Source organism: Carassius gibelio, chromosome B3 (genome assembly GCF_023724105.1).
Source record: "Carassius gibelio isolate Cgi1373 ecotype wild population from Czech Republic chromosome B3, carGib1.2-hapl.c, whole genome shotgun sequence".
In the NCBI taxonomy this organism is placed as follows: domain Eukaryota; kingdom Metazoa; phylum Chordata; class Actinopteri; order Cypriniformes; family Cyprinidae; genus Carassius; species Carassius gibelio.
In genome coordinates this window covers 21,243,232-21,259,648 of record NC_068398.1, presented here as the reverse complement: position 1 = coordinate 21,259,648, position 16,417 = coordinate 21,243,232, and the positions used below count along the sequence as shown (strand labels likewise).

Here is a 16,417-nt window from a genome sequence, read left to right as displayed (position 1 = left end):
GAACAGAGCATTTTTGTCATTCTAACAAATTTAAGGCAAGTTACTGGTATTACTATGTGAAAGGGGCTAGTGATGACAGATTTTACATTTTTGTGTTCCTGTGTAAAACTGAACACAGAAACTCACACTGTAATGTCTTTTGTGGTTCAAGGGGAAATATAAACTTACACAGAGCTACTCAAACACAGAAGGATATAATCTCAATTTCTCTTGGGTGACTGTGTTTCCCTTTGTCGTTCTATTCCTCTCTTTTTCCTCTCACACACACGACAGTGAGGGGGAGCCTGTGAATGACAGATTGCTGAACTGCTCATATGCTGTGTGCCTCGCTGGAAGAGCGTGAGTCACCCCCCACACATATATCCGCACACATTTATGTGCGTTTATCACAGACGCATCGAGTTAAAATCATCAACATACATCCACGCATGTTTGTGTGCATAAGCATTAGTAGACTTGATGACATGACGTTTTAAATAAACATAAATACAGACCTCCAGCCAATAATCATCATGATAAGCTCACTGAAAACCGTAAGCGCGCGCTCACACGCATCCCGTTTAAAATATAATGACCATATTTAAGTGGCTTCTGTCAGTTCGAGGGTGAATGTGTCAGTGGTGGGTGAAAAAAATGGGTCGGAGGTTTGTAATCTAACAATGAAAAGCAGAGAAAAACAGCGCTTAATGCTACTCGATTGTACATAGTTAGAATAGCAAAGCTTGTAGCAAATACAAACAGGGTTCAAATAAACTTGGCATTATCGACCAGATTAATTTATCACGCAAATAATGTGGCTAATGTTAATTCAATATTTGGCACAGGGTTTGCTGCTCTAGGCCTAAAATCACCCTTCTGTTGTTTATCTAATTGGCAGTTTTCTTTTTCAGTCTAATCTAATAATTTTGCATATGTTTCATGATTGTATTCACATCGGTGTTTGTTTTCAATTTAAAAAATAAAATAAATAAAATAACTTACCTTTGACCAAAAACAAACATTATGATACTGGGCTGCCACTTGATGTCCAATATAAAAATCTAGGTCTCGAAGCAAGACCGGTGGAGACCCAGTTGTGTTTGAAGTCAACGGTCATTGGTTTAGCAGTAACAGACCATCAGTTATCAAAGATAATTACTTCATAAATCAACAGCGTCCTCTGCTGGCTCACACCGCCTCTTACGCGACAGAAGTAGGCCTTGCTATGTATTTCTATAGAAGTTACATAATTACCCAATTGAAATGATAAATAGAGCACATCAGTATTGTAAGATAATCTGCCTATGAGAACATGCTGGCAGGCGAATGATGAAATTTAAGAGGCGCTTGGTGTCCGTTGAAAATAATATCGATCTATAAAAGCATCCACGACAGCAGGGTTGTGTTTGGAATACAGTGTTCCTCCTGACAGACTGTAGAACACAGCGTTCACAGAATCACTATCTTTATTCTCTTTGCTGAGACTCTGATTATTTGCCACGCACTGCTGAAATAGTGTTGCTTTTCCACTCTGAGTGTGAGATGTTAGTTCTTACTGAATAAATATTAGTCTTGTGACCTTGAATATCTGTTAACTTCATGATCTGTGAGAATATATGCAAAGAAATAAACACGCATGTATGTGACCCTCTCTGTGAAAAGCATGATTGATTTCAACAGTTAATTTCACTCTGATTTTAATCTTTGACATGTTCTTACTCTGTTGATATTAAATATATTATGGTTACATTTTCACACCTTATAAGGCTATTGCCTTAAGGATGATTTTATGTAGAAAACCATAAATCACAAAAAATGACTTTAGCTGGATTTTTACAGCCAGGATCATATATATATAAACTTTTATTTTGGATGACAGCACTAGAATTCACATAAAAGCCATGCTGTGATAGTATTGGCAGAAGATGTTACTTATTTAAAATAGGGTATATTTTCCCTTTTCCTCAGAAACCCTATGGAAATGTACCTACCAGCAGGAAAACAACTTTAAAAAGTAAAAAAATAAAAAATAAAAAAATATTGTGAAAGTATTTGCTACAGGAGAATATAGGGCAACAATTGTCCTTGCATCTGAGAGTTAAGAATTGTGGATAAAATTAACAGATTCTGCACAATTTTTCTTAATAAGTAGTCACCCAGCTCATCACTGTTCTGAGGTATGAATTCACTATAGTTACTGTGACACATGCAATGAAAGCAAGCACCTACATTTTTGCTTGAGTTAAATGTTTAAAAAGCTGAAAAGTAAAAGCAATTTTTTTTTTTTACGAAATTGGCTGGTTACTCAGCTTATGCCAGCTTGCCTGAGTGCAATTATTTTCCATGTGAGAAATTTTATGCAGACAGCCAGCAATAATCAGCACATTTATGGGCTGTGCTTATTTTTGCAAAGGGGAAAGGTTAATGTTGCTCAAAACTGTGGGAAAGGAACTGACCCTAGGAAAATCAGGCTCAGAGTGGGAACATTTCTGACTCATGTACTCCTGATGCACGAAAAGCATGTATGTGAGTGAGAATGTGTGTGACAAGCACTCGAGGCAATAAACTGAATGATCTGACACTATTAAAAGATGTGCTGCGGGGTCCAGTGGAGCTGAAATCCTGAGATACGTGAGCAGGCTGACTCATGTATGAGTCCACACACATATCCTTTAATACATATTCAATTCATCGAAAAGAGATGGTTCTGTAACGTTACAGAAGATTTATTTCAAATAAATGTTATTTCCTTTTTTTTGTTTTTCAGTTTTAAATATAAAATAAATGCTAATGTTTTAAACATTCTTCTCATAATAGTCTTGAAAAGATGTACTGTAGTTTCCACCAAAATATCAAGCACAACATTTTTTTTTGTTTTTTTTTTTTGGAGCCGCATATCACCATACTGATTTCTGAAGGATCATGTGACACTGAAGACTGGAGGAATGATGCTGAAAACACAGCTATTCCACCACAAGAAAAGAAATACATTTTATAACATATTAAAATAGCAGTTTTTAAATTGCAATTGTAAATTAACTTTTTTGTTTTGTTTTTATGATCATCTTTCAAAAAAAAAAAAAACATATTTAAGATGAAAAAGTTATTGTGAATTGTAATAATATTTTACAATATTACTATTTTTACTGTATCATCAAATGCAACCTTGGTGAGCATAAGAGAATTCTTTAAAAAACATTTTAAAATCTTTTTAGAAAATGTTGTCCCCCAATTATAGCAGAGTATTACACCCACACCCACACACACACACACACACTTATTTACAGCCCCATATATTTGCACCAGCACGTGGCCTCAGGACATGCACAGAGTGAAATATGAACAGTACAAATAAAATGTGTCTATGTATAATAATGTGTATGTGCTCACAGAATGTTTTTATTTTTTTCAAGATGATTAATAAGAACAAGACTCACAGAAATATGTATCCCTTTTAATACTGCAAGCATTCGCATTAGAATAGTGATGGTGCAGAAAATACTGCCCTGATCCAATGTAATTTACTCGCACTACGGCACAAACAAACACTGTGCTCATTTGCATACATTTCCTTTGGTTAGACTGACATCTTAAAACACAACAGAAATACACACCAAGAGACCATAATGGATCCCGTGGCTATCACTTTAAAAGTGGTGTTGATTAGTACTGCCTTTGTGTAACTAAATGTGAGACAAGTGACATTTACAAGCACGACCAAAGCGGATAAAATAGCATATTATCATACCTATTAACACCTTGCGTGAAATTTGCAGCTGTAGATAACATCCTAAACATCTGGCCCCTTTTACACAGGCATCAGATATAACGCAATTCTCGGCAGAAGAAATATGTCACTGATAAAACGTAAATAAGCGGTGACATCTTTGGTGTGAGACACTCTCCTTAAAATACACTGTAGGTTCATGCAAGCATCAAGACAATGCAGTTCATATTCTCCTTATATATTAGAGGATCTTGATACCTAATCATATTATAACGTATGAAAATCTCTGCATATTTTTGATTCAAAGCTACAATGTGACACACAATCAAACATAACATTACTATGTTCTCAAGTAAGATCGTAGTGAAAGAGCTTTGGAAACATTTTCTCATTCTGATCCCAACTTTACGCACTCAATACAACTCTAAACCTTTACCTGTGTACCCTCCGTCCACCGAAAACAAAGCAGTCTTCAATAAAAATGGCTGTGAAGCAGGCTTAAACCTGGACACTCTGTAGGCATCATGGACCCCAGAGCTGGAGCTCGATGCTGTTCTGTTGGTTTTATACCACCTCCACGTAGTTCGCAGGGTAAAGGCCCTCTTTCCCTCCGTCCATCATGCCTCTGCACCAACCCTGATCATCCTCATCCTCGATCTTCAGAAACTCCTCACCTGCACACACACAAACATTAAACATCACGCACATCATACAGACACATAATATATGAACACACAAACTTACCTGCTTTGAAGGACAGTTCATCCGTCTCCTGTCCAGCGTAGTCATAAAGAGCTCTGACTCTCACTCCTCCAATCATTACACTGAGAAAACAGATAGTCACTAAAATAAGCCCTTTCTTAAAAATGTTACGATCCACTAAATCAGCAGACAAGCATTTGCTCTTTTCTAATGCAAATGTGTGGATAGTTTTAATCAAAACCTGGTTGTTGTCTTTTGCTGGATAATCATGGAAGCCCATTTTTGCCACATAAGAAAAAAAAAACATGCTTTTGTAAATCATTAGGAGATATAAAGTCAAAATTGTCACACAATAAGTCAAAATTATGAGACTCATAATTACAAGATAAAAAAAAAATCCAAACTATGAGATTAAAAGTCTCATAATTCTTACAGGTCAAAATGACAATAACAACAACATAAAAGAAAGTCCTAATTATAAACAAATCTAATAATAATTTGCACAATGCTACATTTGAAATATTTACTCATAATTATGATTTAGTATCTCATAATTGCTGGCCATAATTATATGACATTTTATGTCATAATTCTAAATAAATCTAATGTTTTTTTTTGTTTTTGTTTTTTTTATTATGCTGCAAAAATAGGCTTCTATTGTGATACAACATAGAAACATAACTGTATATTTGTTTCTTTATTCAATACATTAAATATTAAATATAACATTTTTAGGAACCATATAACTAACAAAACTTATAGTGTGAAACACTAAACCAAAAGAAGGATAATAAAGGAAGTTTATGAGGATTTTAGGGTCCATTTTTTTCACACCTTCCTAAAAAGGATACCAAATACTATAACATTTCGGACTGTTACTGTCCTCGGATGAGTAAAATAGGATTTATCTATAAATACTAAACTTTGTTGTAAGCCAGTGCTCTTGCAATACATAGAAAAGATAACAGCTGATTTAGGCTCTTTTTAAAATCTTCCTGAGGAGTTATGAATACGTGCCACCTATCATTCTCAGATCATGCAGAAGCACAAAGAACACAAAACATTAGAAAGAATTTGCTCCAAGGATGTTGATGTTACTAGCCTAGCATCATTGCATTTAAATATTGATTCAGATTATTGTACTGCATTGTTGATAGCAATTAAAGGGTTCACGGTTCCATAGTGAACGTGCTGTAGAAACATTAGGAACTAATGTAATGTTCTCACTCAAAATGTCTTTTAAATGAACGTTTTTTCTTTTAAGTCGACTGTGATCAACGTTTGCCTCAGTTCTGGTTCACAGTCACCACAATCTAACGATACTGCATAGTGACTTACTTTTGTAAAGAAAAACAGCCAGAATGTTGTGCAATGTCACAATGAATTCCAGTACTGGATATGTTTGCTTCTGTGTTTTACTGAACAAAATCACTGTTCAGTCCCCGACTCATCCTTTGTCAAGCTTGTCTGAGCAATATTAACCAAAGAGACTGAGCTTTGCAACAGGTCAATACACAGCAGCAAACATTAACAAGGCCTGAAGTTCAAGACGGCCCCGTTTGGTTTGTAGTGAACAACAGTCAGGCAGCCCAGCGCTGTGAAGCCCTACAGCAAATATCACTGTAGTAAACTGACCTTCTCTCCATCACTACTGCTTTCTGCTCCACCTCCTTCTTTCCCTTTTTATGCTTCTTGTCTGGTGTCCACTCCTGAAATAGAAAGAGAGTGAGAGACGGAGTGAGTGAGTGAAGGAGTAAATGTGGGTTTTGGCACAACAGAATGCAGTATATTTGAAGATGTGCTGCTGTGAGATACATAAATATCACATATAACAACAAAGACGTCAGTTTAACACCCTCAAGAATGCATGAGTGATACCAGTGTAGCTAACTGCACATTTCTCATCACACACAATGCACCTTATTTTTACTATAAGACCGGATGCGATCATTTGTAGCTTGAATGTGCCAGGCTTCCTATGCACTAGCTGTACAAAAACAGTCACTTACACTGCTTGATCATTTCAATTATCGTAATACATTTACAGTATGCTTCTAGTTTTTTACCTATAGCAAATAATAAAGCAGAAGTCACGGAAAAGACTTTACTTCAGTATTTCTTAATAAAGTGGAAGGGTCCAGGTAACAGAGGTCAGGTAACAAACATACAATGGCAAACACTTACCACACCGTAACATTTTCTTTTGGAAATTTAAAAACTACATTTTAGCTAATGTTCGTAAATGTAATGTTTTTGCAAGATAAACCGCATGTATTTACCTGAAACTGAGGCCAGTCGGTGGGCATTCCTGGCCCGTGTGTATTCTTCCACCAGCGCAAATCTTCCTGATCGCTGATGGACATCAGAGTGTTGTGGAGCTCATTGTACACTGCTTTTACACTAACACAGAGAGAGAGAGAGAGAGAGAGAGAGCACTTGTATGAGATACTCATTGTGAGTAATACTGAAATGGACAGAAACTGAGATTTGACCAGTACAGTACAGCGGTTCTCACAAACCTCTCGTTGTTGGTGATATCCAAGTGTCTGTGGATGGACAGGAAAGCCTGTTTGAGGAAGCTTATCCTCTTTCTCTCCTCCTCCTGCGATTGGTCAAAGATCGACTCCATTTCCTCCATGTAGCGTGGAGCATAACGGGTCACTTCCTCAAGAACCTTCTCATAGCGGGCTCGAACCTGTGAACAGGAATTTGCAGCCAGTTAGTCAGATGTGTTGTGTTTATGTGTCACTTCAGACTGAACTGGATTTTAAAATGCAACTTCAAAACAATGTTTAAATTGTCAAAGCAGTTATTATTCAAACAATAAAAACAATGGTTAACTTTTTATACAGAACTTTAAATATATATATATATATATAAGTTAGTACAAATGCAGTTCTTTTAAATTAATTACTCATTAAAAAATCCTGAAAAAAAAAATGTTTAAATATTGTTAAGAAGAAAATCAGCATTGAATAAATTACACTTTGAAATATATAAAATCGGGAAACATTTATTTTAAGCTGAAATAATATATTACAATATAAATGTTTCTACTGTATTTTTACTCAAATAAATATTATTTTATTTTAGATTTCAAACTGAGTCTTGAATGACAATCAAAAATGTCCTGCAACAAATAATACTAAATTTACACGTATAGTAATAGGGAATACTAAATAGTTAAAACACAAGTCGTGTCATCTGTTGTTGTTGTTGTTGTTGTTGTTTTTCTCCTCAATGCTGTAGATTAATCTTAACATAGATCATTATTCTGAGCAGTACATTGCATGATTTCACTGTATTGTTATGAAGCTTGTAAATGTAAAGTTAAATGTAAAGTAAGGTAAAAATGTAAACTTTTTTCTGCTTCCTTTTCCCAACTTGGATGATAAAAGACTATTTGAAACTGTTATTTTCTTTTTCTCTGTCTGTTTCTTTCTGACAGTCTCCCCCGCACCGCAGCGCACTCACCTTCTCTGTCTCCTGGTGAGCCAGTTCAGTCTCCTCCTGGATCTTCCTCTGTTTCTCGATGGCGATGTCAGGGTTGCCTTGGGCATGGGCCTCCCGCTCACGAGCCATGTGTTCCTTACGGGAAGCTTTGTGAAACGCTGACTTAGCCTTCTCTAGCTGCCAAAAAAATAATAATAATTAGTTTCATGTAGGCCAGGGGTTAGTATTGCACACTCTTTCATTTTCAAAAATGTATTATTCAACAATTACCATATTTAAGCATTTATGCAAAAAAAAAAAATATTCCCCCTACAATACTGTGTACAAATAAAATGAGAACTGCAATGCTTGCATTACCTTCTTCAGTCTCTTGGCCCAGGGCTTCTGAGCACGTGAGAAACCAGTTTCAAAATCCTGGGACTCCTTGAAACCTCCAAATATCTTCTTATGGAAAGTCTCCTTCTGCCATGTCCGGATGCGATCTCCGTCCTCTGACACCAGAGAACGACAGATGGAGGAGTGCAGTGACGAGAGGCGGTCAGCAGAAGAGAGGAAGCACTGCCAGGCTCGTAACAGAGAGCCGTAGAGAGGACCTGGACAAAGATGAAGACAAACATATTGATGGAAGAAAGAAGAGGGCCATTTAAGGTCACAAGAAGAAACTTGTGGACATCTCATATAAAACACGGGTCACAGCTCCTTAGCTATATGTAAAGCAATACATTTTTTGTTCAGAGCATCTTGATGAAAACTGCAGTACTCACTAGCATCCACTAGAGGTTTCCACTTGGTACTCCACTCACTAAGTTGCTGTGCGTACTGTCTCTCGACCCTGGCTCTCTCCTGGAAACACGTCACTATATCATTACACGCCTGGAACGCGTCTTCGGTCCTCTTCACTGTCTGGTGGTAGTTCCCTGGCTGAAAAACAGAACATGGAAAAAACTGTAAGGCTAATTGTAAAATATTGAGGGGAAAGAAAACTAAAGACTTGGCACTAAAGGTTTATAAGCTGTTTAAGGGGTCAAGAGTGAGGCATTTACTGTTAGACACAGAGAAGATGTCCCTCTCTCCTCCAAGGGACTGGCCTCATTTCTTTTCCAGAAGGGTCACTGGGTTTGTTTGCTATGGATTGGACAGGCTATCAGTATAGCGTAAGGTTTGTTTCTAATATAAACGCCTGAAGACAACATGTGGTGTGGAAAACCAGAGCACAATTCAAACATTATTCCCCCGAAAAAAGAAAAAAGAAACATCTGTGACTAGATGAGTACCAGTGAGTGGAGAGAATTCAGGCCACGGTAAGTGGGGCATCACATGGACAGCCCAGTGAAAGGGGTTGATTAACTGTAATAACACAATAAATGAGAGAGAATGAGGGAGGAGGGCAAACATAATGACATTTCCAGAATGGGCGTCGTGTTTGCTGATGTGGAGCGTGTTCTTCCATTTTATTAGCAGCTCCCCCACAATTTGATCAATTCATCTCTCTCCTCTACATCTTCCTTATGTGTTATTCTTTCTCAGTTCTTTCTCTCTCTCTTAGCTGTGGTTTGCACCACGTATTTTCCCCAGTCTGTGAAAAAAGTAAAAACAGCTGAGGAATCTCAGCTCCGGCCAAGAGCGCTGCAGAGCAGCACCTGCCAACCAATCAGAGAATCCCAGAAATCAAACAAATAACACGGTCCCTGTCAACGGAGTATAACATCCAGCTGGACTCAAAGCTGCACAATATTGCAACAGAACTGTTTTACTGAACAGACAAGTCTATTTAAAAATCAACCCCGTTTAACTCCGGCCGAAACTTTCTGCATTTCATCACGGCAATCTACAGTCAGTGCTGTGGCTGACCAATCACAGCATCTAGGATGAACACAAAAACCCTACAGCGCTCAGTTCTGGTCAGCGGCCAGCCAATTACAAGGTAGGACATGCAACGAAACCCTTGCAGGCAGAAGCAGTGTGGTTGTGGTAAACTGACTGAACATCATTGGTCGGAGCACTTCACCCCAAACCGTAGCACTGGCCAAGCTCCAGATGGGATGGCAACTCAGCAAAAAGAGCTGAGGCTACAAAAGAGAGCAGAGGAGAATCTTAAACAGCTTCTGTATGATCAAACTGCTCTAGATGTCATTGATAATAACAACAAATCACCACAGGAAACTCCATAAATATTCATCAGATAAAACTCACCAACAATGTATATGTGGGATACTATTACATGCATATTCATTTACTGTAGATGAAGAATTACTTTTTTGCAATGAAAGTACATTTTAATGATCATTAGGTTCCAAAAAAAAGATAGTAAAACTCCAAATTACCTACTTTACTGGGACCAGCCAACTGCCCCCAGGAGAAAGAATATAAATCTATTTGTGAGCCTGGACCACAAAAACAGTCTTAGGGGTCAATTTTCAAAACTGAGATTTATACATTATCTGAAAGATGAATAAGTAAGATTTACATTGACGTATGGTTTGTTATGATCGGAAAATATATGGTGGAGGTATAACTATATGAAAGTCTTGAATCTGAGAGTGCAAAATCAATTGAAATCAAATTAAGTTCTTAGTCATGCATATTACTAATCAAAAAAACTTACAAAATATCCTCATGGAGCATGATCTTTACTTAATATCCTAATATTTTTTGGCATAAAAGAAAAATCTATAATTCTGACCCAGACAATATATTTGTGGCTATTGCTTCATATACTGTACACACATGTGACTTAAAACTGTTTTTGTGGTCCAGGGTCACATTTAATAAACAAATTAAATAATATTGTAATGAATATCTGGTTTCTTTTGGGTTTCAAAGAGGCTTAGGGGATACAAAATATCATTAGTCAAAATAAAGACAACAGTGGTGAAGAGAAAGTCTTCTTCAGTATGATGCAGTAACAAGTGTACTGTACGTGTGAGCATCTAACATCAATTTGTCCCAAGGGGGCCGTCTCTGTAATAAGTATACTGTAAATCACTTTGGATAAAAGCAACTGCTAAATATCAGCTTGCTATTTACTTTCTTCCTAAACATATTGTAAGTTTAAACATGGGCATGACAGTTAATAGTGCCTATGTGTAATTATATATACAGCATCATTGCATAATTGCCATTATTAGTATCATAAGAACTTGTTAGAAGTATGTTAACTACTGCACTAATATAAAACAGAAAACTAAATGCTAACATTTCGACGGATGAACAAATACACAGAGGGTGATTTAAGGTTAACACAGAGAGATCTGAACATGCAAAATGTGAAAATAGTACAGAATTGCTATACAGTCTAAAAAATACCACATTTATAAAGGTATTTAAAGGCAAGGTTCTGCATGATTCCCAGCAGCACTGCAGAGCAGAACAGCAAACCAATTAGGGAGCCGAGAGACAAAAGCTGAGCTAATTAAAATGGGTGGAGGCACAATGGATGGAATTTATAGACTGAGATTAAAGGTTAAAGAACCATAAAACATGCTGCAGAAGTCTCAAAGAAGTAAAATAGACTTCACTCGAATATTAATCTTCATTTGGCTAATGTAGGGTGTTCAGAAGCTTTTGTGAAGCATTCCACTTAACGTCCAAACAGATCTTGTCATCTCCAACTGTTTAAACTGTTTAACTGTTAAAACCAAGTCAAGCTACATCATTCACATGCATGTCTTTCTGCTAACACATACATAAAGCAGAAGCGGGTGGTATTTTCTAGAGGTCCACCGCCCGTCTGAGTCATTGCTGTCCTTCCTCCCACTCTCACTTACCATCCAGAAGCTCTGATTGTTGACATCCTCAGGGCCCGTCTCTGCCGAGAGCGTTGACATGATGACAAGTTGACAAATCTGAAATAGAGATATGAAAAGCAGCATTTAAAGTTGCACGCATTTTCCTCATTAAAAACAGTTACAAAAAAAGCAGTTAATGGTACCTTTGAAAAACATTTAAAAATCATCTATATTAACATAAGATGACCACTGCAGAGTTTAAATCTACACGGGGCGGGTCGCCTCGTGGAAGCTGCCATGTTGAGATCACATGACAAACAATATACTAGTCACTTTACCTCAGTAACCCGCTTTTACTGCACACTTTCATTTGGGGAATACATTAATTCTTGCTGACTACTGTATACTAAATTTCTACAGGGGCATCGATAAACAAAAACATTTGTTTTTGCGTGATGCTGCATCCAAACCACTAGGTGTCAGTATAAGTGCATGCCTGGTGCATCAAATAGTGCAACAAACAAAACAAAGCTCCTAATATATCTTAAACAAAATTACTAGTAGTAGTTTTTCTTCATTTAGCTGTGAGAATTAGAGGTCAGTAGTTGGGCTAGTACTCTCCATTTGACATGGCAGATAATGGCTGGATTGTATTTCTAGCTTGTCTTAACTTGCAGACAACAGTCAGATATGTGTGACAGAGCTGAATCGCATACTGTGTCTAATAGCATGCTTGGAGAGTGTTCTGTTTTACAAGCTTTCTTCTCTTTAAACTACAGTTTACGAACTGCGTCGGAAAGTGCATGTCTCCAACAAACAAGTTTAATGGTCTTGAGGTCTAGTTCTTGAAGAAAGGAGGATAGTTATATACAAGGTTGTTTACAGAAGATCAAAGAGCTCTCTGACTGACTAGTTAATGTGTGAAAAATGAAGCAGATGCAAGTGTTGAAGTAAGATAGATAGATAGTGCTTAATACTCTCCACTGCTATCTGCCTTGATCCAGAGCGCTGGGCTTTGACATTTGAGCCATCCTAAAATAAACATGGAGTGAAAGTTCACCAACACCAACACATACTCAAACACACACTCTTCTAAAACCACACATGTTGATGAGCTCTTTGACACACATGCTTGCAAACACAGGCGCATGTCTGAGCTGCCCTGAACACACACCCTACAGACAGCACAACATGCCTGTGGCCATTTGTTTCTGTAAATGCAATTAACCACATTTTGTCACAAGACATGGAGAGAGAACAGGACGACAGAAGCGAAGTGCATGAACAAGCTGTTATTTGTCTGTTTTTTCTACTTTCTCTTTCCCTCTCTGAGGGTTCATGGACCTCAGTGCGTTATCCCACATTTTCCTTTCTTATCGTCTTTCACACTGCATACCATCATGGGTATAGTAAATCACTCTATATTTGAACTTTAACCTCACTTCCTGTTCCCCCTCTTTTCCTCTCCCTTCAGATATAGTCTTGTGCTCTCAGAGAATATGAGCAGGGACAAGCTTAAAGGGACAGTTCAAGCTTAAATGAAAATTATATTTAATTTCTTTCATTTCTTTTAATTCTATTAGATTTTTTGTTTAAGGCAAAATATGTGGTTTGTTGAACACCCAATGAGATTTTCAAGATTCCAGAATGATGCAAAAGTATATTTTAAGTCTTCTGTAGTTTTGTGTAAGGAAAAGACTGACATGTACTGTATGTTATTTTAAGTTTTTTTTTTTTTTTTTTTTATTGTTAAAAACATCTGAATGAATCATTCATAATCCAGACTGATTCAGATCTAAAAGTTTCGATGTAACGGAGGTAGGTCTTTGCTTTCATTGTGTGACATACATCAGAGTGAAACAGACTGAACGGGGAATTTTTTCTCCATTGGTTGTTGATGAGATGGAGCCAGATGTAAATGCAGGTTTTTGGTCAACTGTAATGAAGAGGCGGGTTTATGCAGAACTTTTAAAAGGCAATGTCATTCCACCAAAAGATGACAGATATGACATTTTGATAAAAAAAATGATAATAATATAAATTAATTAATTAATAGATAGATAGATACATAGATAGATAGACAGATAGATAAATAAAACATAAAAGACCATCCATGGATTAATCGTTCAATATGATGCGTTTAGAATATAGATAGGGTTAATACTAAAGGGGAAGATTTTCACTGAATAAATGTTTAAACTAAACTTAAAATTTTCTATACTTTTCTGATGCATTTTTACACCAGTTTAGAAGATCAAATGATTTCATCTGCATTCACAACTGCATGAAAAAAATCAACTACATTCATCAAAATTTTCCCTGTTTTGTTCCAAGTAAGACAGAAAGTTATGCGGGTTTGAAGCAATATGAGGGTGATAATGTGATAACAGTATTTTCATTTTTTTCACTGTTGTCTGTTTGCATTCGGTCTTTTGTGTGAAGTTAACCGTCTCCAGGAAAGTTTCATCTTCATAACCCATCTCTGTTTAGTCTTTATAACCCAGAATAAAATCAAAATTTTATGTACAATTATATAGATGGTATAAACCAAATCCACTTGAATGATTTAAACGATCATTACTTCGTTTCAGAGACTGAACTGCAGAGGTACTCTAAAACATCTAAGAAAATCACAACCTAGAATGGCATGTTACAAAGAACTGCATTTTGGAAAAGGACAAAATAGTCGATTCAAAATAGAGATCAAAAACTATTTGAAAGTTTCGAAAGATCCTGTAACTGGAGAGGAGGGAATGACCCATTTCTCTGAAAATATCATCATGACGTTGCTGTGAATGTACCTCTTCCCTCCTCTTATTTTCTCTTTTCTCCCCCTTTTCAAAGCCCCTCAAACCCCCATACCCCACACCCACCCTGGCTCTCTTTTTTCTCTCCTCCCCCTGTCCCCGTTTTGAGTGTCACACATAACTCAACACACACCCACACACTGAAGAAATATATAGCAACTTATGAATGCATCAGACAGAAATAGTATATGAATTCTGCAGAACTCATCAATGCGATGTGATCTAACCTGACAGAAACATATGAACAAATAAAGTAGGATAGAGGAAAAAAGGACGCAACAGACTCACCTCTAACTTTTTCAGAGAAAGTCTTTTAGTTCACACTTTTTCTTTTCTGGAGTAACAGACCACCCCTTTCTGCTGGCTTTTTCACTTCTAACACCACCATATGTTTATGGTGTGTTCTGGACACACTCTTTCTCCTCCTCTCTGTCTTTGACCCGCTGTCAGTGTTTAATGAGGTGGCTTCCTGTCACTTTCTTTCTCTCCTCTCCTCTTCTCCCTCTCTCCAGATCCCCCTCTTTCCGAAGCAGCTGCGGGCGACCAGACTCTTCTCTCTGTGGATCATACTACATGACAACCCTCCTCCCTCTCGCTCTCTCTCTCTCTCTCTCTCTCTCTCTTTTAAACACAGAGCTGCTCCTTACAGTAAAGTGGTAATGAAGTGGGTTCAATCCAGACAGTTAGTTCGGATGTGTTTCATTCAAGAATAACTTACAAAGAGAGACACATCTTTACTTACCCCCCTAATTAAAGATTTCATAGTAACAAAAGAAATGTTCAAATAAGGTCTAATTTTGTTAACTAATGCATTACTGTAACATGAACTAACAATTAGCAATAAATGTTTACAGCATTTAATAACCTGTTACTTAAAAATGTTCATGTTCATGTTAATTAAACTTTTGATTTTTAAGAATGTATTTGTAAATGTTGAGATTAACAAGATTAATAAATGCTGCAGAACTATTGTTCTTTCATTAATGTTAACAGATGCAACCTTATTGTAAAGTGTTACACATTTCATATTCCGTGAATTATTATATTTTGAATAACCACATACATTTATTTCTATCACAACTTCAAAACCTCAACTTCAAAACCTCACCTCAAAAATGCTTAATCTCATAATTCCCCTGGTCTCCGGAGGTCCACACAGCAGCTGCCTGGCACTGGCACATCCAGGGGTTCTTAGGGAAGGGAGATGAGAGAAGAGCTGCAGATTGTATTGAACAAAGCGCTGTGACTCAGTATTACAAATACGGCAGCTGTTGTACACACTGACAAGAGCCCATCTCAAATATCTCTGCATGCATGCTTCAGTTATATTTTTATAATCTCAGTAAAGCATTTTGATAATTAATAATGAACCATTCTATCTCTGTTCTATTTTTAAGACAATGTGGTCATAATCGGGGTTACATATCCTACCCTTACCACTTTACACTGAATCACATAATACCCTCTTTCTGATATTTTACATATTTTACTGTATTACATTTAGCTGCTATAAAACTATACGGAAAAAAAAACTAACAAATCTACAAATAAATTATATGAAAATCATACAGCATTATTATATTTTAAATAAATAAACAAAAATCCATATAAGTTCAAATAAAGTTAAGAAATATTGTAAATATTAGAAAAGAAATCTTGCTTTTAAAAGGTCAAAAACCTGTTCAACCTGATGAACCAAGCAAAACGTTAAATCTCAAACTAACATAAAGTGGCCTATAGGCCAAGCTACTACTACAAATGTACAATTTCATTTGGAAAAGTACAATATAGGGAAAAAAGCAGTGATCTACATTATTAACCAAACAAAATATCTGGCAAGATATTTGGGCGAGTTACGAAAAAGATCACTTTTAAACGTTATGTTTCTAAATGCACCACAGCCCTGCCTGCTTGAATTTTGTAAAGGCGCTATTAACGGACACCTAAAGGTAGGTCCTACTCAGGATACATAAAGCGGCACACTGCAGGCGGAAGAGTCCTCACTCCTCAATCTGGCGTCG

The 16,417-nt window shown here is 36.8% G+C and overlaps 1 protein-coding gene across 3 annotated transcripts; it reads right to left on the bottom strand.

Annotated features, from left to right (window-relative positions):
• Positions 1-3,419: 3,419 nt before the first annotated feature.
• LOC127953661 (protein kinase C and casein kinase substrate in neurons protein 3) lies at positions 3,420-16,340 on the bottom strand. Of its 3 annotated transcripts, none has more exons than XM_052552917.1 (10): positions 15,505-16,340; positions 11,629-11,706; positions 8,626-8,782; positions 8,219-8,454; positions 7,883-8,038; positions 6,928-7,103; positions 6,688-6,808; positions 6,044-6,117; positions 4,451-4,530; positions 3,420-4,380 (listed from the first exon to the last, which is right to left on the bottom strand). In XM_052552917.1, exons 1-10 carry the CDS (start codon positions 15,706-15,708, stop codon positions 4,271-4,273), a joined length of 1,392 nt encoding a protein of 463 aa, XP_052408877.1. In that variant the 5' UTR covers positions 15,709-16,340; the 3' UTR covers positions 3,420-4,270. The 3 variants fall into 3 exon arrangements, with proteins under 3 accessions (XP_052408877.1, XP_052408878.1, XP_052408876.1); XM_052552918.1 differs by lacking the exon at positions 15,505-16,340 and adding an exon at positions 14,685-14,953; XM_052552916.1 differs by lacking the exon at positions 15,505-16,340 and adding an exon at positions 11,793-11,863.
• Positions 16,341-16,417: the final 77 nt, after the last annotated feature.

Bases quoted from the DNA above. Each gene is read 5' to 3' on its own strand.
- LOC127953661 (XM_052552917.1), bottom strand. From the start codon at position 15,708: ATGCAGAGATATTTGAGATGGGCTCTTGTCAGTGTGTACAACAGCTGC. The intron at 7,104-7,882 runs GTGAGTGCGCTG...TCCTGTTCACAG, and splicing joins CTCACCAGGAGACAGAGAAG to GTTCGAGCCCGCTATGAGAA. The intron at 6,809-6,927 runs GTTTGTGAGAAC...TCTCTGTGTTAG, and splicing joins GATATCACCAACAACGAGAG to TGTAAAAGCAGTGTACAATG.